The sequence below is a fragment of the Pseudopipra pipra genome, chromosome 8 (genome assembly GCF_036250125.1).
Source record: "Pseudopipra pipra isolate bDixPip1 chromosome 8, bDixPip1.hap1, whole genome shotgun sequence".
In the NCBI taxonomy this organism is placed as follows: domain Eukaryota; kingdom Metazoa; phylum Chordata; class Aves; order Passeriformes; family Pipridae; genus Pseudopipra; species Pseudopipra pipra.
The window spans coordinates 35,012,113-35,037,799 of NC_087556.1; the positions used below are offsets into that span (position 1 = coordinate 35,012,113).

At 43.7% G+C, this 25,687-nt stretch overlaps 1 protein-coding gene across 11 annotated transcripts in view; it reads right to left on the reverse strand.

Annotated features, from left to right (window-relative positions):
* Positions 1-25,687, reverse strand: part of TACC2 (transforming acidic coiled-coil containing protein 2) — a 120,484-nt gene that overhangs the window by 63,197 nt on the left and 31,600 nt on the right. For 10 of the 11 annotated variants that reach the window (XM_064663620.1, XM_064663616.1, XM_064663621.1 and 7 more), the window contains exons 4-5: positions 16,747-16,872; positions 10,329-10,460 (exon numbers count right to left, since the gene is read on the reverse strand). In XM_064663620.1, the coding sequence (XP_064519690.1) occupies positions 10,329-10,460; positions 16,747-16,872 (258 nt within the window). The remainder of the gene's footprint in view (positions 1-10,328; positions 10,461-16,746; positions 16,873-25,687) is intronic. The other variant, XM_064663619.1, reaches the window with a different exon arrangement.

The following is a 25,687-nucleotide window of genomic DNA, read 5'->3' on the forward strand; positions in this document are numbered from 1 at the left end:
TGCCTGTGTCAACTCCCTGATGTTTCACATGTACATTTATTAAACAAAGGCCTAATAAAAGAAGGCTTGGATTGAATCCTGTTCTGAGGCAGCATGGTCCTTCCAGGAGCTGTATAGTGGAGAAAGCTTTCTTTCCCATTCCCCAATGTTTCTATGCAATAAACATTATTGGAGTCCCACTAGAAATCCATGTCTTGGCTAACATGTCCATTGTCAATCTGCAGGATCAAGGGCTTCAGCCTTTTGAGCCCAACTGTGCCCCTGGTCACCTCATACATACTGTCTGAGTTACAGGGAGCTCTGGGTTAGAGTCAGGGGTGTCCCAGACAAGGTATTGCCTCCTCCTCCCCTCCCTCTCACCCCAGCTCCTGTGCACAGCTCGTGGCACAGCTCAGAGACTCACCACGAGGACAGCTCACCACATCTGTGCTGCTCCTGATCACAAAGGGGACAGGATTTAACTCTTCTCTTTGAAAAACAACCACCCAAGCAGCTCAGCTGCAGCAATGGGAACTGGAGCACTGGTAAAACAAGAACAGGGGCTGGAACACCAGTGAGACCTTGATGGATGTGCTCCCATCAGTTTAATGTCAGCATTTCACTGACTGGCCAGAAGAGCCACCTGGAGCCTTGGAATAATGTTTGAAGACTAAAGATGAAGGAGCTCAGACCACTTACACCCCAAAACGCCTGCACAAAGAGAAGTGATGTGCTTGGAAGCAGTGGCAGCTCTGACAAGTGCTACACCAACAAGATCCAGTGAGAGAAACTGAAATTAGGAAAACAAAAATCGAATCAACTGTTACACGCCAATTCCTGAGAGTGACTTTATATTAACATATTTAACTTCATATTTTATTATTTTATATTTATAGTTTAAAACTCCTTACGGCCATGGTCTCTCAAAGAAAGGTGTGCTCTGCTCTCCCTCTCCTGCCTGGCCCCAGTTCACCCTTTAGGCCTGCCAAGAAGCATCAATTTAGCACTAAATTTAGTGCTGGCTTTTCAAGATATAAGAACTGTGTTGACACTATAAGTACATTTTGTAAGAACTTCTCTGGAACCTGAAAAACACACAGATGTAGCTCAAAAAGGGAAAAAAAAAATCCCACTGTAGCTTCAAAGGATTTAAGAATGCCCCAGGCATTTCAGCCTAGGGATGAACAGCCATGTAACAACTTATTGTGATCCTACTGCTGAAAAAGACTATTTAAGTATTCACTACCATCCTTTAAAATTCATCATTTTCTCTTTCTGCCTCTTTCATCCATTTAAGCAAGAGCCATATTTTGGCCTATACAAAATTAATGTTTTATTGAAACTGGATTCCTACTCGTTAGTTGTTTAAAACACTGTACAGGCTCCTAAATATTTGGTCTTACTCCATTTCATGTTTATATATAAATTCAGACTTGGGTCACTTGCACCCAATTTGAGATTTTTGGCTTCCATCAAAAACACAGTGCTGGACACGGCTGTGATAAGTTTTATGATATACTGAAATTTATGTTCTGTTCCTTTGCTCTTGGCTTCACTGTCCACTGTGCCAGGCATTTACACCAGTAAAATTACATACATACAATGCTGGTTGTATGACCACACATACACACACAGAAACATCAAAGAGCCCACTGAAAGAAAAGCCTTCCTCACACATCTATCCCCTCGGGAAGGAGTGGGTGAATATTAAGCCATACCTCCGAGCTGCAATGCATTATTGAGGTACTGTGCAGAAATGAGCACCATATAAAGCAAACTGCAGAGACAGAGCAAAACCAAACATCCCAAACAAAAAGGGGTTTCTCTGGTATCTGAAGGCTGCTGCCAAAGCTCTGAGGAACAGCACTGTCTACAGAAAAATAAACAAGCAAAAGATGGGAAAACGTTTAAAGAAATAGATTATTGTTTTAACATAATTTCCCCCTCAATAATATAAATATATATATATTTATAAAATACTGCCTTTGGACCCCAAAGCCTTGAATGCAGCCAGGGAAGAAGCTTTTCCCCCAAAGCCTCCCTTATTTGTAGGGCTGCCTGGTATCAAAGGGTTCGTGGCAAGGGTATCCACATTATCAGACTGCTAAGGAACAGCAACATCTTTCCTAAAGGACTAAAAGGACTAAACTGCTCAAAAAACCAACACTGTTCTGTATAGACAGAGCCACAAGGCAAACCAGTGCCTCGGGGAGGGTGGCTGAGCGTTTGAGAGCACATTAGCACATAAAAGCATCGACACCTTTTGAAGTGCAGTGGTGACAGCCTTTTTAGGACACCCAAGGCTGGAGACTCCTGTGCTCTAAAAGCCTTGCAGGAGCACCAGCCCTCCTCTGGCAGGCTCTGCCTGCCGAGTCCTTCCCAGAAATACCGGTCTCCCAGGACCAGTGTTGATCCTCGTGTTACAGGAAAGGTCAAGCAGACTGTTTTCAGCCACACTCCACGTTTGGAGTTCATCTTTCTAAAGGTTATACAGGAAGCAGTTTACAGGCTTTTAAAGAATTCAAGCATTCTTCATTATAGGCTGCACAAAAATACATAGGTCTAGACACCTTGTGCATATTTCTGTGCTTCTTTGCTCACCATGCATTTTTTTCAGTCCTGGGACAGCCAGGATTTCCTTTTTCTTTGCTTTTATTCTGCAAAATTTCTTGCTCCTGTAGGCAGTTTTTTGCTCCTCTAAAGTGAGCAAGAGAGGATGGATATTGTAATTTCCACTTGCCTTGAGGAGTCACTTAAAAATTCCTCCTCAAAGAGCAACCTGCTGAAGCTGCTGCTGGAACACTATGAGGCATTTGCTACCCTCCACTTTCACTCTTCACTTTTCTTGCTAACTCTGATTTTATGTCACACCCACAGACGTGCCAGCAGGAGCCTTTGTGAGACCACATTGATCTTATATTGGTTTTTCCAGCCAGGTCACCCCATGGTCCAGCTCACCACATGCACTGCTGTGGGACAGGGACAATATTTAACACTAGTGCTGTCATTACATCCTTCAAAAAGCCACAGCTAAGCACAGAAACCCAATCAAACCCCCTCAATCTTTGTCCCCAGAGATGCAATTCAATTTTTTCTTTTTTTTTTTTCTTCAGGGAATAGAAGAAAATTAACTCTATCCCAGCCAAAAACAAGACACCACTGCATTGTATGTGAGCAGATCATAATTTAAAACTAAAAATCTTTGTTATTTTGAAAGATGACATCCCAAAGAGGGAACCTAAACAAACACTACCTCCTGGAGGGCCAAGCAAATTGTCAGAGAAAGGAGTGACCCCTTGCAAGAACAGTGGAAGAAAAGCAGATTTCTTTCTCTCTCTCTCTTAGTTTTATGACCAACTTTGTACTACAGATGAAAGAGCAAGTATGAAAAGTCACCTGAAACATGCAACAAATTCATCCCATTTTAGTTTATTGGCAAAAAACGGTGAAAGGTTAACATAAATTGTAACATCTATGCTTTAGTATGCCTAATAAATAGACATGTAGTACAGTTTATGTCCACAGCATAATTAAGATATTGTAGTCTGTAATTAGCCATTTAAAGATACATTAATAATCATTCTCCTAAAATCCAGTTATCCTTAATTTGATCCCATTTCAGTACAGATAAATCAGAAATTCAGGCCTACAGGGAGAATGACAGAGCATCAGGTTGAAACCACAGGTTTGCTGGTTTAGTGTTTCTTTGGTAGCTGTGGGGTTTGGGGGTTTTTTGTGTTTGTTTTTTTTTTTTTCAGCATTTATTTTTTAATAGGTTCAGAGCGGGGAACTGATTCTCAACTGGAAAGCAGAAATGAAATCTGAGCAGTAAAATAATTAGGGAGAGTTAGTTAAATCAGTGGGATATTTTTCAATATATTTTTCAAGCAAAATAGAAGCAATTTGTTCAATTGCCTCTGTACATCACTTGGCATAATCCAGCCCTATCCATGTCACCATGGTGTAAAATAATATACCACAAAATAACACAAGGAGACAGTAGGTGTAAAGCTTCACAGATTTAACTTATTCTTCCAGATCAAATACTTTGATAAACACATTGTCTGCTCCACCACTTATCTAGATTACCACAGTGTGAGTGCTTTATTTGCATTGATACACTCCCCATGAAAACACACAACTTCTCAGAATTTTAAGCCTGAGTACACTGACAGAATTCCCATCTGCTAATTCAAAGAAAAAAGGAGTGATCAGTGATGATGCAACCAGGATGGACAAGAAATAAACTTTAGAATGAGTTTCAAATAAAAGTAAACACAAAAATAAATGAAATAAACCAAAACAAAACATAATTGTGCCCCTCTTCCCACTGATCACTGTTTGGTGGCCAAGGTCACTGCCTAATCTAAATTGCAAGTGAGATTAATGGCATTAAGAGTTATGAATAACCAAAATGCCTGCTTAGTTATTGAAATTTCCAGCCTGGGAAGCCCACTGCAAGGATAATAAAAGAGGCCCCTGCACGGTGCTGCTCAGGATGCCGGGGGGGCTGCAGCCTTTCAGAGGTCAGCAGTGAATCACCATCAGCAACGCGAGAACTGAACACCCCAAGAGATTCCACGTCCAAAAGCGTTTTATGAAATCAAGGAGCCATGCAAAGAGGGGGCTGAGGTTTGCAGAGCTGAGCACAGCCCTGGGTGTGGGTGCTTCCCTCCACGGGGGCTGTGTGGGGATCTCCCAGAAGGAGCAAGGGGTCTGCAACCACACAGACCTGCAGAGCTGACACAACTTAAGGCTCAAGGGCAGCCAAACCTCTGTGAAAAACTCTTCATCCACCTCCCTTCATGCAGTTCTTCATCTGCTCCTTGGCTTTCCCCTCCTGCTGAGGCACAGACACTTCAGTTTTGGATTTTGTCTGTGCTGTGCCAATACTGTAAGGAGCAGGCCTGAATTCACTGGGTCACAAACAAAACTTTAAACCCCTGCTTTCCAAATGGGTTTTAGGCTGGGACCACAAGTATAACCACACCAAATGAGAGACTCTGTTTTATTGCTGAATATGCCTCTGCAGACCATGCCCACGAGCCAAATGCTCAAAGCTCTGTTGACATTTACACATGCTTGAGTTGCAGAACCACCATCACAGACAACAGCATCTCATCTTACTTCCATACTTCTTTCTAAGCCTTTAAACATCCCAAGGTGTAAGATCCCTGTGACAGCTGGAGCCAGGCTTGTTAGGAAAGCAGCTGCCTCATGCCAGGAGGGGAGTGACATTTTTAAGGACTTTCAAGGACCTGCCCTCAGCTGATGAGATCAGCGTGGATAAGGCTCTCCAGGGGCACCTTGCAGCAGGAGATTTCAGGAAGCAGAATCCAAAGGTCTCCTGGCCTCAGGGTCTGAAGTGAAGAATCACGTTATGAAAATGCAGGATGAAAAAAAAAATCAGGCAAGAACAATATTCCCACCTGGTGCAATTCTTTGCTGTGGCTGCCAAGGATGGGCGGACAAATGACTTCCTTAAAGAAGTCAGCTCACAGCTTCAACGTGATTTCAAAAGAGTTAACAAAAACTTGAAGTATTTCCGGTAGTTTTCAAGCATTTCTTTCTGCTTTTGCTTTTAGAAGATTTAGCATTAGGGGGCAGAGCACTCCAAAAGCACAGGCCATATTTAAGCATAACAGTGATTATTGAGAAATACAAAGTACACCTGGCTCAACAGTTCTAGCCCATGTATTACCTGCACTAGGACAAGAGGTGATCCCTACAAGCCCTCCACCCTCCTGGCAGTGTCAGGTCCTCTGGCACCCTCAGAGCTTGCCACAGTGCCAAGGAACAGCAACCCAAGCCAGGTGTGTAATCTCTGTCTTGAATCTCTAGTGCCACAGTCCTGTAAAATGCAAGATGATCAATGCCATTCTGAAACTCCTTGTGGATGGATTAATTACTGTAATGACACATCCATTTTCACGCTGCTGAACCTGTTCTAGCAGCAAGGAAATTACCATATATTGCCTGAGGGAACCTGTAAAATACACAGTAATAACAAGCAAACAGGGGGCTGCCACTGCCCTTTTGTCCACCACCACACACTGAGAGAAGCTTCACAACACACACCAATAATTGCTCTCTTTGAGCAAACATGCAGGCAGAACACCCCAGAGAGCCCAAATTCTGAACAAAGACATGGTTACAAAACAGGTGACATTTCCCACTTCTGTCAAGCACCCATTAATGCTTTGCCTCTGAAAAATGCAGTTCCTGGGAGCTATTTGTTGAATTGCTGCTGTTTTATGGAAGCTGCCCTTGGCCAGCACACAGCATGGGGGTCTCTGGGCACCCTGCCCAGCAAATACACAGCACTGTCCCCCTCAATCATGGGTTCACCCAGAGAAGCCTGAAGGATCCAGTTCCTTGCCTGAGGACCCCACCACAGCAGTCTCACAATCAGTTACAAGAAAATGCACTCAGTCCACAATGTCCTGGGCTCGAAATACAGCAGTGTGAGAAAAATCTCATCCCAGGAGTTGATGCTATTACTCAGTAATAGGCTGAAGAGATCTACACTGAGCAACACAAAGCATCCTCCTGCCTGGGGCTGAGCAGTTGGGAACACATCACTCAGGAGACAATCTCCTTTAAAAACCTGGAGTGGAGAAAATGGATGAAGAGCAGGAGTGTGGCTCATTCCTGTCCATTTGTTACAGACTGGCTGGTTATGTGGAAGGTATCTATTTTTTGTATTTGAGAAGATGGTAAATGCCTTTCACGACATCAGCCACAAAGCCTCAACAAAACTCCTTGGGTTTTAGTTTCCAAGACCTAAACAATTTCATTTCAATGCCTTCATTCTGTTGCTATTATACAAAAAAAAATAAATCACTTCACTTGTGCACCAAACAGTCAAGACACACACTAGAGCTATACAACTATCCAGTTCATGTAATAAACATAAAACTCACAGAACTACACCTTCCTCCAAAAAAAAAAGAAATACCCCCAAAGCCCCAAAAAACTGCAAACCTCCACACTTTGGAAAGAAAGAGGCCTTGACATTGCATTTGTATCCTTCACTTGTATTTCCCATCTCTTCCTTGCCCAGTGCACCTGTAAACTTAATGTAGTAACACATTCCTTTCAAAAGGGTTGAATTCCCCAAGGAAAAAAACCCTTATGCTTTTAAATCTCTTCTTTGTTTTAATTACATCATTAAAAGCAACTCAGTGTAGGATTATCAGCATTGGTCAAAAACGAAGGCAATACACTGATTTTTCTTTCCTAGGTTTTACACTAAGCCTCTGCAAAAGCAGAAAACTTGTTTTCAACACATGATCAATCAAATAAGACCCAGAAGTTATCAAGCTTATCCTGTTTTTCAGCGTGACAGCAATTGCTCAGCTTTGCTTCCTCCCAGAGAAGCATTATGAAACATTTTGGAAACCAACAACACAGAAAGCAGAGTTTTCTGTACAGACTTGTGACTTTTTGCTTTCAGAAGAATTTTGTTGCTGTGCTTCCAATTGGTTCCATGCTCATTTCAGGATAATTAGGTAAGACAGAAATGTGTATTTAATTTCAGAGATCAGCAGAAGTTCCCTGTCTATCCAGAGTCTCTCAGAATGATCTGACTCCAGTCTGGTTTAGCTTCTGAAAGAAAACTGGCCCCATATCTGACAACAAGGAGATCCCACCTCTCCATTCCCATCAGCCACATGGAACATCACAGGTGTAGCTCTGAAAGCAGGTACTGAGGCTACAGGTGAGGACATGCACAAACCCTGCAGAACAGATCATATCCATCTCTCCTCCTTCCAGGACAAAGGGATGGATCAGCCTTCAGAGCCTTTCCAGCTCTGTCTGTAGGGCTCCCATAAAGAACCACTTAGTCTCTATAGCAATTTGAGTACAAATTATAAAGTGTCTGTGACACAGTTCATAATGTGACTATGACAATCACAGAGGAGGCTGAAATGCCTCAAGGATCCATTTTGCAGAAGGTGGTGCAGTGGCACAGCCTTTGCAGAAGGTCAGCACCTTGCCAGGCAGTTGACATAAATGTGACAAAGTGAAACATAACTCAATTTGCAGACTGTTATTTTCCATGGCTGATTTGATACACATGAATCACATAAAAATGCAAGACAGTCTCAGAAGTATTTACATAACGGGCTGATTATAACAGCAAACAGCTACTTGGACAGTAATAGATTTGCTTATCAAGAGGATGCAAGAATTATCTTTTGTCCCACAGAAAATTCTTAATTCTCACCTCTGTGTGCATCTTAATTTCCATTAAAATCTGTCAAAGTCTCGTGTTCGTGTTACAAAAAAAGAACAAACACACAAGTTCAGATTTGGAGGAGGAGTCTGGGGGTGATAAAACCACTATTCTCAGTGTCCAGCTTGGGTTACTGACATCCTAGGCTGGATTTTAATTCTGCATTAAGCAGTTCTGCTAATATAACAGGCTGCCCAGAGAAGCTGTGGACTGCCCATCCCTGGAAGTGTTCAAGGCCAGGCTGGAAGGAGCTTGGAGCAACCTGGTCTTGTGGAAGGTGTCCCTGCTCATGGCAGGAGGTGGAATGAGATGGTCTTTATGGTCCCTCCCAACCCAAACCATTGTATGATTCTATGATTCTACTTAATTACACCACTGTTTACCCTATCCAAGAGTTTCTTATGCACACATTATTAAACACTCTACATCGACATCAAAACAAATCAGAAACTTCAGAGGCCCAAGCCAATCTAAATATGTGAGCACAGCAGCTCTGCTTGCCTGCAGAGTTCTAAAATTATTTCTCCTCCCTTTGAAGCTGAATTCTAGTGAAAAGGAAAAAAAAAATACCGTGTGTTTTGGTGGTTTCAGTTTGGATCTGTAAACAACAGTCATCTGTGACTACACTAAAGCACTCACAGAATGTGAAATTCAGTCCAGTTTGAACAATTTTGGATGATTCTCTGGAAAGAGCCAACATCTCAGGGTGAATATTTTTTAACTTACAACCTCACCTGCCCATTTCTCTCAAGTTTTAGAGAATGGTCATTGTATCTACCCTTCAATTCAGAAAAACCTCTCCAGAACTTGCATACTGGTGCAAAGCAGGCCTTCGAACCCTTGTGTTCCCCACCAATGTGGGTCCAGTGCAGTATTGTGGAGGAAAACTATCCAGAAGGTTTGGCTTGTGTTACAGCAGCACACACACTAAAGATCAGGACACCATTTTCTGATCAAAGCAATCAGAAGTTCAGAACTAATAGTCAAGCAACACGTCTCCTAGATGTTATACTGTGGGTAGTCTTTTCAGCAGCATTTGCTAATGTTCCACAGCAGAACATGTCTATTGTGAACATTTTAATTCATGATTCAGAGTATCCTCCTGCTGACAACAGCATCTTTTGACATTTCTGAACAGAGCTTTAGTGGAATAACTGTATTTCCCATGGTGTCTCCTGCCTTGTATCCTACTTGTCACAACCTGCCAGTCTGTATCGGTGGGGTGGAGAATGCTGTTCTCCAGGGAGGGCCCATTTCATATTCTCAGCTGTGCTGTGACCTTTTCCACTAATAGATGTCACAATAAGGGCAGGCCTTTATTGCCAAGCCACAAGAGCAGACTGGTTAATCACCCACAGACAGGCGTCAGCTGAAGCTCTGACTCGAATATCCAAACACGTCTTGTCTCAACTATATTTGAGATGGGAGAGCTGAAACCAGATCATCTTTAATGTCCCTTCCAACTTAAATCATTCTATGACTCATTTTGGGGGTTTTCCAAGCAAAAAGTGCACTAGGCCATCTATCAAACACTATGGCAACAACCAATGCACACCTGAAGTGGTGAAACACTTAACTTTGAAATCAAGATAATACAACATTTATTCAGCAAGGGCAAAACCAAGCTGGACTTCTTCTTCCTTCACTACTGACAACAACAATGCAAATCAATAGTGTGAGGTGGGGAAGATGCTGGCAGAATCTGAAGGGGAATGAGGTGATCAGTCCTTTTGAATACAACCTGATCCTGCACAGCTTCACCAAAAAAACCCAAACCAAACAAAACACCAAAACTGAACTTCCAGAAAGGAAAATATTGGTAATAAAAAAAAAAACTTAAAAAATATTAATTTAAAAACACCAGGAAAGATCAGCATAGTAATAACCAGTGTAGCCCAAGCTCCCTCTTCTGGTATTTACAAGTAAATATACTGAATTAGGCAGGTCTTGATAGTCTAACATTTGGATTCAAAATCTCGCAGCAAAGTGTTCATACAACTCCACAAAACACCTGATAAAGCTGTTCAGCCTCTTTCACACTAGTAACAATTCTTAAGCAAAAGATGTACAGACATGGAAATGCATTGTAAGATATGAAATAACACAATACCTCTTTTTTTCCCTTGTGAAACCCTCGGTTTCTTGAGCAGGCAGTTCTACATCATCACCAGGGGCCACAGCCAAAGGTTCATCCTCAGAAACGTGGTTATCAACTTCTTTGCCGCTGTCAGGCTTGGAAGCACTACAAAACAATTATTAAAAATAAGCTGACAAACTTCAGAAGTGCCCATGAAGCTTTAGTGAAGTCTCCTTAAAGGATGAACTTTGGCTGGATCTATAAGGAGCTCTAAGGGGCACATCAGCCCCTCCCAAATTCCACCTCTCTCCCACCTCCCACAAATTACTTATTCCTACAAACCTTATCTCACTTAATTGCTCAGATGACCATGTAATCAGTAATACTGCAAAGTTTTGACAGCTCTTGCAGACCATAAGAGAAAGTGCCAGAGAAATTTAACTGTATATGAAATCAGTAAAATAAATAAATCACTAATGACTGCTTTGCAGTTCTCACACAGCCCTTTCTCCTCAGTGTAGAATTTAAACATTCAATTAACTGACTCGTCTTTTAGAAAAAAAAAACCACTAAAATTTGGGACTAAAAAATTCTCTTACTTTAAGAGCTCTCCCTATGCTGTAAAGCCAAACACACAACAATCCTAGAACTCATTACACAAATGTTAAGATTACAGGACTGTAATGCTGCTGTATTTGTTAATTCCTACAAGTCCCACAAGACCCAAACTCAGAAGAAGAACAGTAACCACCCTACTCCCCTTGGTCTTGGCCACGCTCATTAAACCACTGACAGAAAAAGAACTAAATAACCAATGACTTCATGTCTCAAAAGCAGACACAGCGTAGGGTCTTGTCACGCCACACTGTCCCTTCCAGGGCACCTCTGACATACCAGAGGGACACAGACATCCTGGGGTAGCCACACACAGCAGCCTCCCTCCTGCCAGCTTCTGCTTCCAGAGATACAGACACAAGTGTTTATGGAAAAGTTGATGGAACCAGGCCTTGGCTGAGCAGCTTCTTTTAGGTTTCCTGAACTAAATATAAACAGCTATCTTAGCCACTCCTTTTAAAGTTTTCTCTCCCCTTCCCCCAGTAATTACAATGGAACTACAGAAAGCAGATTAAACTGTGTTACTGATTAAGAGTTAGTGAGGTTCAGGGACAGGCTGTTCCTCTCTTTAGAACCAAGCATACAGAGGACAAGCCTAAACCACATCCCTAACTTTAGTTACAACACAGACGAGCAGGAGAACAGGTATTTCCCAAAGTGCTTGTGCACTAAGTTACTGAGATCACCAAAGCCCTTTCTGAGAGTAGTTTACCTTGATTAGCTTATAACCATGAAGCTGCTTTGTGCCATATGGGATAATTAGTTATTGCTTCTAAGAAATGATCTCTGCTTCACACGCTCACTCCTCCCTTCCTCCCTCCCTTTCCCCAGTTTATCCAAACTGGCCTGACACTGACACAGACATCCTATATTTTCAGTCACATCAAGGTAACACAAATAAATAATGATTTCAAAGTAAGCTGTTTCCTTTTTCATGCAAAGGCCTTTGTCCTTTGCTAAAAATGTCTTTGTCCTAATATAGCAACAGCATCCCATCTATACCAAGGCGCTGTGACTATATAGGGGCACATGGAGAGCAGTGAAAGTTAAGATTTTAAAGCAAAAAAAGTAAACTGCTAAAAATAAGCGAATGCTGAACATCTGTTTGGAGAGGAAACAAAGAATTGCAAAACCCAAACAATTCACAAGAGGGCCCAGCCAAGCAAGAGCACCAAAGGCATACAAAATTATGGCCCTGGTGTCGTGGACACAAAGCCGTCCCAGTTACCTGCTTACAGCAGCACCTGTTCCCTTCTCACCCACGCTCCTCACACAGGCCCAAATGACCACCTACAGCCCTTCAGCTTCCCCCCTAAGTCTTTCCACATAAAATAAGACAATTTTCAGATGTACAGTTTGACTAACGAATGTCATTCCTACCGCAAAAGCAAAACTTGCTATCAACACACAAGCATTTTTACAAGAGCTCTGCTCCCTGGCCTTCACAAAGCACAGGGCTTACTTTCATGAGCTACTGTGCTGTATGTGTTAAAATCCACAGCTAATTTCCTTTCATCTTTCCAAGCTTCATTTACACCATCAAATACTGGCTTCCCACAAAGACCACTCCTGCCAAGCCTCAGCTGCCTCGCTTGTGCTGTCGCTCTGGGAAGGGATCCACAGTACCAAGAAGTGCTGGGCGAGGCCATGAAAAGCAGGTTGTGAGACTAATCACACCAGTCTGGGGCTAATATTGCCACATCATTATTTGGCACTGCTCAGTAGGGCTTGCAGGTAGAATTGCAGCAGCACAGAGCTCCTGGTTATTGCCCATCCTCAGCTGGGCAGTACCTGCAGATGGGTGCTGCCCACAGTGAGCTCTTAGGGGACAAGCAGGAGCAGAGCAGCTCAGAAATGGTTCAGATTGCAAAAAATGAGGTAGGGTAGCACAGAACAGCAACCCTGTCCAAAACACAGACTCTAAACTCTCCAGCCTAGGATTGCATCAACTCAGGTACCCCTGTCAAGTCACAGTATTTGTATCAGCTCAGATATGAAGTGGCTACATTAAAGCCTCTCCACAGCTCCTACTAAAACAAGGTTTTCTGTCAAACTTATTTCCCAACTGGTAATATTCTAATGGGTGTAGCAAGAATACTACCAAAAGGGCCAAGTCTTCTCAGTGCACAATGAACCTGAGCTGATTGGAAAACATTTTCAAGCACCATCTCTGTTTAAGTAAACCTCAAAAGTCACTTTCTGACTGTCTGTGTGTACAGATAATCCTGAGTGGTCTAACACTGAGGAGCACAGCCCCAGAGCATCACAACTCCACAGGCTGTGAACTGCGTGGCCAGGAAAGGTCCATCTGCAGACAAAGCAATACAGCTCTTGGTGCATACATCATCACTGATTACAAATTCCCTGTGACAGCTTAATGTCCACAAAAAGAGCTGGGACAGAGGTTGATGCAGGGGAATTCAAGATTTTGTATTGTCAACTCAGGTTCAGAACAGCTTCTGTTCCCCAGTATTCAAGACAGAGCTGCAACAACTCTCTCTGGGCTGGACTAAAGGCCACAGCAGCTCCACAACCTCAGCTGGAGATTAAATGCAAGAGCAGAAGCTTTCCTTAGCATGAGGAAGGGACAAGAGTGAGTTGCCCTGCCTGTTAGCTGTGGTCTGACCATAAAGAAAACTCATGCAGCAAGTGCTTTCCAAGCTGCCTTTTTTTTTCCCGGGCATTTGCAGGTTTGGGTTTTTTTCCCCATGAGACAGGCAGGAAGTTGCAGGGAACAGATAAACACAGCTCAGAAATGTTTCACACCTCTAACCACGGAGCTGAGCTGTGGTCTTGTACAGCTGGGGCACTCATTTGCCTTCTCTGCCTTTCCAATCCAAACATTCCTTATATAACACAGAAGTCCTGTTGCAGAGCTCTGCACCTGCAGCCTAAAGAGAAAGCTGTGTCTAGCTAAAATTTCTCCTAGTGCAACGTGTACTGGCAAATCAGAGTCATCTTGGCCTTTCATTGCTAAACAAAAATGCTGGCAGAACAGCCAGTGAACTTTTTACCTAATTCTTTTCAGGGCACTTCTTTGTAGATACAGTGAATAAAATCTTACCGGGCAGGTGATACCATGTTGCCCCTGATCAATATGTTATCAGCAGGAGAGAGGCAGACAGTCAGCCTCAAAAAGCAAAACAAAGATACAGTTTCTTGACTGGACAGATGGAGAGACAGCCTGATCTTTTACCATGCCCTGCCATCTGGAAGCCATTTAGCACAAACTGACCCCCACCTTACACGCACCATTATTTTTCCCTGCCAAAGTGCACACACCATCTGCATTACGTGCCACCCCTGATGTGGTGTGGAAATACATGGGATGGGGAAATACACGGAAACAAAGGGAACTGATTAGTAAATAACTAAATATATCGGGGGAAACACTTTATAATTGCACTTTACTGCAGACAGACTGGAATAAACATCATGCCATTCAGTAGCCCTGGCAATATCTCCAAAGTCTAGTGCAGAGGTACCCAGGAGGCATCACATGGAGACATCACATGTGTTGCATTACAGAATATTATCCAGCCATATTGAAAAGCAGTGGTGCATTGTTTCTACATAAAATGACAAAAAGGAATGGCTTCAATATGATCACCTTACCTATATAAGCAATAAACTGCTCCATCATGCAGGTTAATAAGCTGATGAGGGATAAGGTGATGACACAACACATCACTGAAGTTCTTGGATAAAAAAAGCCCAGTCCTGCTATTGCTGATCCTTGTTGTGAGCATAATCCCATGTGTTTTAAGAGTACTACTCTCATTTGCTACCGACATCACGTTGTTACCAGTTCAGGTCTGACCAAACCACTGAGAAATCAGCAGTGCTGTTCCCACAGGGATAAAGTAGCACCACGACTACACCCACAGGAGCCAAAGCAGGGGTCCAGCTGCATTGATTTAACCCCTCTTCTGCCAACCAGCTGCACCTGGGGGTGGGCACACGTGGCAGCTACTGGGTTTCTACTGCTGGGATACCAGGAAACATCTCTGCAAAGAGAAGGCTGGCAAGCACCAACACCCTGGACAGGAAAGACAGGTGCAAGGAGAACAGGTAGGCTTTTATATAGGAAGCTGAACAACGATGCAAAACAAAAGAGTAAGAAAAACAAACAACACTGACAAGAGTTGACTTGTGTAGCACTTAAAAATAAACAAAAGAATTAAAACAAACAAACACAGAAGAACTACTACAGCCAGTTTCACTCCAGTTGACCACAGGGTATTTCTCTCTCACTTTCCTAACTGGAAAACTACCTACATCCACACTGAATATCCCTGGTTTGCAACTTTTTAGTGCTGAACCCTTGCAAAAATCCTGGCAGCTCCCTCAAGGTCAGGACATGGAGACAAGAGCCAGATCCTGCAGCTGTTGCACAGTCCGTGTGCCCTCACCCCTGCTGGGCTCAGCCACTCTGGATGGGGCAACCACAGCTCAGCACCAGCACTCGCAGCCTGTGCAGCTGGGATGGGGCAAGGAACCCCCAGAATAACTGTCAGACACCAACAAGAGAACCTTTTAAAGACAGAAGTTATGAAGTACATCAAAAGAAAAGATGTGATATAATTAACTTGAAATTCCAGGTTCAGGTGAGAACGTGAACAGGGTGAATTCATGAGGTTTACAAGAGGCAGTGAATTAAAACACTTGAAGATTGCTCTCCCTAAATGTTTCCTAAGGTGGCATTTAATCACAGACAGCTGGTGTGCCTTTTTCTATGCAAAAAGCAAACTTTCACCCTAAGGGCACAGAATTTTCTATTTTAGTCTGTGGTCCAGAGAGTATATATAAATCTTTCTGGCACTTTTTGGTCTTAGCCTTTTTTTCCTGCCTCCACATTCAGAAAGGAGCTCACAGCTCCACCTCAATTACTGCTCACCCTTTTCTGAGTGCCTCACTACTACGGCCAACAATCCATCAGCAGAAAAAAAACAGAATCCACAAAAAAAAAAAAATCAGTAATCCAATTACATTTGTTAAAAACAAAGAAACACAGCTCTTTGAGTAAAAACTTACAAGAACTGGAAGAAATCCACATCATTAGCTTCCCACTGTAAGCTTCTCTAGATCATCTTACTCCAAGTGTAAGAAAAAGTTTGTTTCTCACAGACTCACTCAGCCAGTGACTAACCAGCTTGGGGACTGGTGGCAAACCAGTATGGGCTAAACAGCAAAGTCACCCAGCTTTTAAGGTGGATTGAGCAAACCACACAAGGTCCTTTCTGCCTTTGATGACACATTATTGTGACTTCAGCTAACAAATTTAATGCTAGCTTAAATATACTGTGTATGTTTACACTCCACTGAACTCCCAGTGACTGAAGGGTACACACACCCTACGAGGCTTCCTCTATTGTTGGCAGTTAAGACAAGTTTATGTGCCCAAAGATCCTGACAACCCCACTGCCACCAGCACAAACAAAGCAACAGTTTCCCTTCTTAGTGCAAGCAAAGGCAGACAAAAAGGTCAGAGTCCAACAGAGATGAGATACCTGAATAATAATAATAATAATCAGGGCCTGCTTTGTAATCAACATTATCCTGTTAAGGAAATTCTCAGAATTACAGAACATGGCCAAAGGATCAGTTACAGGGAAAGGTAAACAGCATCTTCTTTTGAAGATTTTGATAAGGGGGGATGTAAATTCTGACACAGATTTCTGCTGACAGATGTTCCCCTGGCTGCAGGCAGAGCCAGCACAGACATCTATCCATCCAAGGAGACTGAGAGCAGTTCCTTGGGCAGCACTAAGACACCCACAGCAGCAAGCAGGTGCAGCCACTTCCCCCAGCTCCAGGGCCTGGCCCTGGACAGTACCTGTCTGGAGTCAGCTCTGCAGCACCCACGGGGCCAACATTTCCAGATGCCGCAGGAACAGCAAAGGGTTGCTCAGAAGGGTCGAGGGGAGAAGCCAACTGTGTATCATCACCTGGCCCAGGAGGGCTGCAGAGAGAAAAGACAGGGAAAAAGGCACTTTTAGAGGTCTGAGCTACTGCAGAATTACTGTAATTTGCTGTTTGAACCCCCAGACTTGAACATGCCTGTGCTAACTCGTGTTAGGGAAGGCAGCAAAAGTTGGCATTTTTAATATGTTGCTTTTGTGCACAGCCCTGCTGTTCCCACAGCACTGAAGTCTCTGGATTTTTGTCCAAGTCACAACTGCAGGAGCAATGAGACAGTACAATCCAGCAGCAAATTAACCCCATTTTGATTCTGATTATGAAAAGTGAAAGAGAAATTGAGCTGAACAAGAGAAATTATAAGATTTCCTGCCTTTGAGACCACGTAACACTCAAGGAGCTCAAGGCTGGTTTTCACCTGAAGCTGGGGGGGCTCTTAAGTGGGGGCACAGAGTCAAAGGTGTCCTGGGTGCTGCAGGGAGCACACACACACCCTGCTCTGACCCATTCCTAGGGAAAGCAGGGTGCCCCTGAGTACCAGCAAGCACCTCATGGCTAAAAGAAAACAATTTGGAAACACACCCTTGAATCAATAAGGAATGGAGCCTTGCTGAAGAAGGTGGTTGGTTTGTTTTTAAGAGACACCAAACCATGGGAAACCCCTGAAAACAATGTATTGGTTGCCCATTTCAACCTGACTTTGCCATGTGGCCACCCAGAGATCAGAGCCCTGGAAGCATCAGTTTTCCCTAAAGCTCACCAAAATCCTCAAGTTTTTTGTAAACCATAAAGTGTGACATTAAGTTGGGGGTCCAATCTCACACTATACTGAACCTCCTCATGTCCATGTTGTTTCCTGTACTACCAAGTGAATAAAATCCTGTACATAGAGGGATTGTACCGTACACAGATGGATTTGAGGTGCATAAACTTAAAACTATCGCTCAGCATTTGAGATTTCAGCTTAAAAATAAAAAGCCCTAAATCACAAAACTCAGCTTTAACACTAAAGGATTACTACCTTGCCTAACTTCAAATCCAAAGAATCAGTATGACTTTTTACTCCTGTTTAATTCTGGATCAAAGAACATAACAAAGAGTTAAACTTCACTATAATAATGTCAGTGTTTGCTGCCATCTGAATATACTCACACTTCCTATATTTTATCTAAAGGATTCTGTAACATGTTCACGTGGGAGAAACAATTACAATGCTGAGCCATTAACTGCCCACATGTTCTCTGGTTTAACCACACCTGAGGGCTCAGACTGTTGCAGGAAACTTTGAGCCAAAGTTCTAAAGTCCTCTGGCTTATTATCATAAAGGGACCATTTTTCACTCATTACTGAGTTGCAGATACAGCACAAACTGGGGTGTCCCCTCTGCTTTGCCTTAAAATGAGTGTTTAGAAAGTAGATCTTGACAACAGCACTTGGCAATTTGTTTTTTTTTACATACATAATGAGTAAAAGGAGCAGGTGTGCCCCAGCCTGGTGAGCAAGTGAAGTGTTTGTCCACCACCATCACACCTCCTGCACACCCAACTCCCGGACAGAGATTTCCCTGGTCCGTGGACAAGGTAACCTGAAACTCAGGCTTGGGGAGGCGATGGCAAAGCTCCTCCTTTCCAAGCCAGCCTGCTCTGTGCCACAGGAACAATGAAGCCATCCAAAAGCTGCTCAAACTAGTTCCACAACTGCCATTCCTGGGCATCACAACCCTCGGGCTCACAGGCACCCACCACCAGGTCCCTGCTGTCAGTCCTCTGCCCCCACCAGCCTTTCAGGCCAATTTGTTTCTCTGTAAAAATGCCATGAGCTTTTTCCATTCTGCCGCCTGAGTTCTGGGTCGAGCGTGGAAGAGGATCTACATAAAATTACTTCCAAATTCTACTTATGACAAGCATGACTGAAATACTTTTCAAAGGAAAATACCTCACAGTTTAATAAGCAGTTGCTTACCAACAGCTGCAGCAGGCACACTAAATTCAGCCCAAAGACCGAGGGGTTCAATCTGTTATTAGTGTGTCAGAAGTGAAAGACACTGCCCATCAAGTGTCCTTAGGCTCTTGAGTTTCACAATTTCACTTTTGAGGCCTCTACTTATCCTTGAAAAGAGATTTTCCAAGTCACTGTTAGGAGGCAGGTATGCAAATAACAAGTTTCAGGCAAAGCTTGACCCATACCAGTCATTAAATCCCAATGAATGAATGAGAAATAACTGCATAAACCTCTGTAATTTCTTCTGTTTAAACACAGTAGGTCTATGTAAGAAGGTTTCAAACCAAGGCAGAAAGTTAAGATATGTACAGAAACACAATCTGGCACATGTGGACACAGAGGCAGCGAGGGCTGGGTGTTCTGGTGGGTCTGTCTGCTGCTCTCCTGCTTCCAACCATGAGATGCAAACCTTAAACCCCTTAACTTCATAGGAAAGTTTCAAAACACTTTGACACTGGTGCTGGAGACAGAAGGCAGCTACAGGTCTTGGCATTTACTCCCTGTCCATGTTTTTCCAATCAGGAGAGCTGGATGTGGCTCCCTTTGAACAGTCAACAATAGCTCCAAGTTCACTCCAAGGGAAACCAATATGCATTTCAAACTCTGCTATCTCCTAGTCCCAAACATTTGGTTGCTTTTAATGAGATAATGGTAAGATTTATAGATCCTGCTCTTACTCCAGAAATCTCTGGAAAATGGCACCAACAACTGCAAGGCAGGACTGAGCTCTCAGTGCTCTCATCACTCCCTATTTTGTTTTCTTCAAGACACAAGATGTTTCTCACTGGGTACAGCAAGTCAGACAGACAAAATCCTCCACAGTTCATACCTGGCTTTCTAATAACCTGGGCCAAAGAGTCAATTTTTTAAAGCCTCAGTTTACCCATACATAAGAAAAAATATTAATCAATCCCAGGGAAATATTGAGAGGATTTGCTATTTCTGGTGAGTTTTTGCACTGCAATCCTTCGGAAAGGAAAGAGATCTAGCAGCACCTACATCAGTTGAAATTCATTCATTCAAACACATCATACCTCATAAAATTTGATCCATTTTATTAATTCCTTCTTAGTAATCATTTTATCTTCTCCTTCTTTATTTTGTTGCTTATACTTTAGCCACACTCACTGGAATAAACTTTATGTGCAGAAAATCCAACAAAAACCTGTAAGTCTATGCACCTTTGGTATTTCTGTTCTTTAGAAGTATTTTCATGAATTTTGGGGGCTCCTGTCACTATGATTTAGTGGAGAAGGAGGTAAGAAGCTATTTCTTATATCAGAAATCAACATTACTGGTATTAGGAACTAAAACTAAACTTATTCAGGAAGCAGCTCAGAAGTGCTACATAAGATACAAGCAAAGGATTACAAATTAAAAAAAAAACCTCTTTCCCTTCTCTCTCCCTCCTTTCCCCCCCATCACTCCTTCTTATGAAGTAATTTAAAATCGAGTCAAATATCAACAGAATCTTTGAAAAAATATGAGATGCTAATACTGAAATGGAAAGTGTGGTTTTATTTCCCAGTGAACTAAGGCGACATCCATACAATCTAAAAATCCCCATGGGGCAAGTCCAAGCACCTGCAATAGCTTTGAAAGCTCATGGTGATGACTGTGGGGGGGGGGGGGGGGAAGTCACTTTTGCTGGTCACTGTGCATAGATACAGCAGAGGTTTTACTCTTACCAGCTAAACACACACTCACAGTCAAAAGATCGAGTTTGGGGAAACATGCTGCCTTTTGCCCAATGAAAGAGTTACTTATGCATTTATGTACACATGATTTCAGAAAAATCTCTCAAATTCCTTCTGTACTCTGAAGAAGAAACGATGCCTTAAGTGCCTCACATCAGCACTTTGTATTTAGGCTGCAGGACCTCCTGCACACCTCGGCCAGGCTGAGCTGGGCATTGTGCAAACTCAGTAATGAAGGTATCCAGGAGATGAACTGGCGTGTGCTAATTAAAAGCAAACAAAATCACTGTCATCCAGGGGGGGTTGATGCACAGGATTTGCATGGCAGCATTTCTACGCTTATGGAAGAAAGACATTGCCACCCAGGTACCAAAACTGGCTCCTGGGGGAATTATTCCAGTGCCTGAGATTTACATGCTCCTCCTCTGAGCGGGACTTGAGCAATCGGCAGAACAGGTCTGGGTGCTGGGTGCTGGTGCTCAGAGCACCCAGGAGAGCCAGCCCAGCCCAGCATGGCTGGAGCAGCACCTGAGTCACACCTGACCCCAAGGGAGGGACCTGCCATCGTCCTGGCCAAGCAGCAGGAACCACCTGCACCTCCCAAAGTGTCTGCAGTCCTCGTGGGAACACACGGCTGCGCTGCTCCAGACACAAGGCTGCGCTTCCAGCAGCGAGGGACTCCCTTCTCTCGCTGCAGATTTCCACACTAACAACATCAGAAAGGAAAACAAACGCAGAAACTGCGTTCTGGAGCCGTGAAAGCGTTTTTTTAAAAGGCTTCCTGAAGGCAATACCCCACCTATGAGAAGGAACCCCAGAAAGCCAGGTGCAGAGCAGCTGGCAGTCCCTGCAGGTAATTCCAAATGACCTGCTGGGGCAGGAGAGCGCTGTTGCTGTCGGGCATCCGGACTCGTGACCACGGAGAGTCATTCTCAGAAATGATACTTTTCTGGCACTGCTTGTGGAAATCCTGACAAGATAGAGAAGTTATCTTGGCAGGGGATGGTGTTTAGTGACACATTACCTGAGGGCCCGCACTTCCACTCTCACCCAGCCCTTCTTGCTTAGAAAGCCCTTGATTTCTGTAACATGCCTACCCAGATTGATCATCGATTTGATCAGTCATAACAATAAAATAGAAAAAAATATTTTTTTCTTTTTTGCCTGAGTGTTCTACATTACTGTGGTCACATTAAAACTTAGGCTGAGTTAATACAATAAACAAACACAATTATTCTAGATTAAAACACTTAATGGGACTGAAACACGCGTTACAGCACTACTTCCTTTGCAAGCTAAAAGAGGGACAACAGAAAGCCACATAAAAGTCTCAGAAGTATAAATCACGCCTGCACAGGATGAATAAGCATATTTGCTGTAATAACTGTCAACCATTATAAAAAGCCCATCACGTCACCACCGAGCAGCTTTTAGAGCCTCGGAAGGGCTCTCGGTCACGTCCTGATGTCATTGCTGCAGAATTTCAAAGTTTCCAAATTCCAGCTAGTAAACCTGAGGCAGAGGTTTCCCGGTACAAACAACGCACACAGAGAGTCTCCTTTCTCGAGCAGAAACCCCAAACCCAACCAGAAACCATGGCAGGAGCCACAAAACCCTCCAATCTTTTTTTGGGGGAGGCAAGGAGAGTTAATCCTCACCCAGAGCCGGAGGCAGCGCTGTGGGAGCAGGAGAAAAAGTTTCGGAAAGTTGTTCAAACGGGAAGAGGAAAATAAAAAAGGGGGGAAAAAACTTTTCCTCTCACAAGTGTCTACTTACCAACGCCAGGAAATAATCACCAGCTCTCCTACTCCCAGTCATCCTCGCTTCCAACACAACACCCCGCCACAGCCCCTCGCTCGAACACCAAGTCCCTCCACTCCCACCATCCCGGGCGGGGACCGGCGGCTCCGACAAAACCCCGCTCCCGGCCGCCGCCGCTTTTTTTTTTTTTTGGGGGGTTTTTTTTTGTTTTTTTTTTTTTTTGGGCGAGCTCTGGGGCGTACAAAAGACCGAGGAATAGGAGCCTGGAGCTGCTTCTCGGAGGCTCCTCCCATGAGGCTCCCCGAGGAAAGGCCGGAGCGACCGCGGCTGCCGCGCCCCGTCCCGTCCCCCCCCGCCCCGCCGGTACCGCCGCCCCGGGGCATCCGAGCGCCGCCGGGGGAGGATGCGGGGCGCCCGAGCTCAGCCAACAAAGGAGCAAAAACAAGGAAAATAAAGGACCACGACCCCCCCCCTCAAACCGGCTCCCACGTGGGTTTTAATTCCCTCTTTTTTTTTTTTCTTCCTTTCTCCCACCCCCCCCCCCCCTTCCCGTTTTTTTACGGTGGAATTTCGGAGTTTCCATCTGCTGGAGGGGTGGATGTGGAGAGATTAAATTACGGGGTGTGTGTGTAAGGCTTAAAGCACACGCAAATAGCTCCTAACTTTTTAAAATGCGTTTGGCAACTTTTTTTTTTTTTTTTTTAAAGTTTCAGGAGGCAGGAATGGTGTTTGGCCCAACTTTAAGGATAACTTTTTTAAATGTTTTCAGGATGCAGAGGCAAAGTTTTTGACAACTTTCACTGAAACTTTACGTGTTTATAGCTCAACAAATAACATATGTTTAAATCTAAACAAAATCACTTTGTTCCTGGTCTAATTCTTGGGTTAAACTCCAGTTCCTAAAGTCGCACAGGTTTCCTCATAGGTTTCTTTACCTGCCTTCTTATAGGTTAATATTCTTCCTTTATAGGTTCCTTTACCTGCTTTCTTATGGATTTTTTTTTTAAATCTGCTTTCTTATAGGTTTCTTTCTTTCTTACAGGTATCACTACCTTCTTTCTTTATCTTCTTTCTTATAGATTCTTTTACCTTCTTTCTCATAAGTTTCTGTACCTATGAAAAAATGGAGCAGTTTTAATTAGTTGTGTGCCCTTATTAATCTCTTAGGTTTCCTATGGGTTTATTACAACACAAAAGAGTGGCTTTACAGGTAATTAAGTCTTTGCATGGAGATACACCAAATTGCATATACAAGCTGCCAGCACCCAAGGAATTAATTGAGTCTCTACCCAGGGAGATCATTATCATGTTTATAACAGGCCATACAATAACTATAGGTTAAATGTCTATAATATCTCTCCCACAGCAAGGGAGTTAGTAGATTCATTGCTTACCAAATGCCCAATCGAGATATTTCAGATACAATGCCAGGATTACAGAGATTTAATTTAGCTGAGTTAGTTTCCCATCTGACTCCCTGTCTCCAAACTCTTCAACTGTGGCGTCCACCACACCTTGGGTGACAAAACTAATACTTCCTCTTCTTCAGAACTCTGTCCAGCCCCTAGTAGGACTGTGTATCTCCTTTTAATGTTAGGGTACAGTAACCATAGCTGGTGGACCTCTCAAAGCATCAATTTAGAGCTGGGCCACAGGGGGAAAAAAGTATTCATCAGTGTTTAATTTTTATCTAATTTTTTTTTGAACTCTTGGACTGTTTCTCCTTCTAGCCCTTGTCTGATTTTTCTATAAGCAAATGGAGGGAACAGATTTTTGTTCAGGTAAATTGTGTGTTTCAGGAGAACTTCCCCATCTAGTCTGGAAGCAGGAGATAGGGATTTCCCCTCAGTGTCCTCATTGCTGCTTTCAACAATTCAGAAACCTTCACAGGAAACAGAAGACTACACCAAATGATCCCCAGATGCCAAATCAGACACTGTAATGGATGAAAATGCTGAAAAACATGTAGACTGCCAACATCTCCTGTGCTGCAAGGTCTGGCTTATTGAGGAGCAAACACTGTGCATGGTGCAGGGAGGGTTCACTTGGTTGTAGCACCTACTCTGACAGCAAGAATTCAGATGAATCTCAGAGTTAAAAGTTTCTGGGAGAGCATCTCTTTTGTATCCTGCCTCCCAAGCAGTAGGAAACCTGCCATGGAAAAAGTTACTGTGGTTTTTGATACAGGTACAAGCATTCGGTCCCCCTCTCATTTCGGGGGGAATTAACCTCTTTTGTCATCTGGAAACCATTTCACAAATAGCTTCTGCAGGTATAACTGCCCTGACGGGGAGGGGGACCCCGGAGAGAGGAATATTCATTAAAATAAATTTTTATATTCTTTGCTTGCAGCACTTCAGTCTGGCACAAAGCTGTGGCGACAGACTAGCTGTGTTCCTGCTAACAGAACCAAATTCAGCATTTTTGGAATGAAATGGTTGTTTCTCTCAAGGAACACACCTGTCCCTGTTTGTTCCTTACCCTCTTGCTGTGCCAAAGCCCTTTCACCTACTGCGAGGCAATCTCAACCCACCTTTGTCACAAAAACTTGTCTCCCAGTGCCCTCTGCTACTTAAACACAGGGAACCTGATAGGCTGTAACTCCAGGAACACCGTGCTAAGGTGTGCCTGACCTGCCTCAGTAGAAGGCTTGGGGGAGGAGAGAGGAAAGAAGCTGAAAAGCAAGAGGAAAACAAGAGATAAGCAACCTCCCAGCAGGGCTGGGGAGACAATGACAGGGCAGGGGTGGCTGTCAGGGGGCAGGGACAGGCTGGCTGGGGCAGCCACAGATCAAAGAGCTGCCAAGGAAAGCCTTGCAAAAGATTTCTCCCGAGGCCAGAGCTGGAGCAGAGAGTGTGCTGATGAGAGGGAGACATCCCACGGCATGGCCGTGCCCTTCCCTGGCTCCCAGGGAACAGTTAGGTGGAAGGGAAATCCAGAAAGCATCAGGATGGTGTATATAGGGGGGGCATTTTTTTTTAAACGTAGATCATAAAATCACAGAATGGTTTGGGTGGGAAGGGGCCTTAAAGCTCATCTCATTCCAACCCCCTGCCATAGGCAGGGACACCTTCCACTAGCCCAGGTTGCTCCAAGCCCCATCCAACCTGGTCTTGGACACTTCCAGGGATGGGGCAGCCACAGCTTCTCTGGGCAACCTGTGCCAGGGCCTCCCCACCCTCACAGGGAAGGATTTCTTCCCAATATTCCACTTAAACGTACCTTCCTGCAGCCCAAGGCTTGTCTTATTCCTGCATGCCCCTTTAAAAAAAAATCTACGTGTGCAATTTTAAATTGTTCTCTGTGAAAACTTAGTGCCCACTGTTAAGGCCATTTTGCAACAAACACATATAAATGTACTTCAGTTTGTTTAGAATTAAAGAGGAGTTTCTCTTTTGC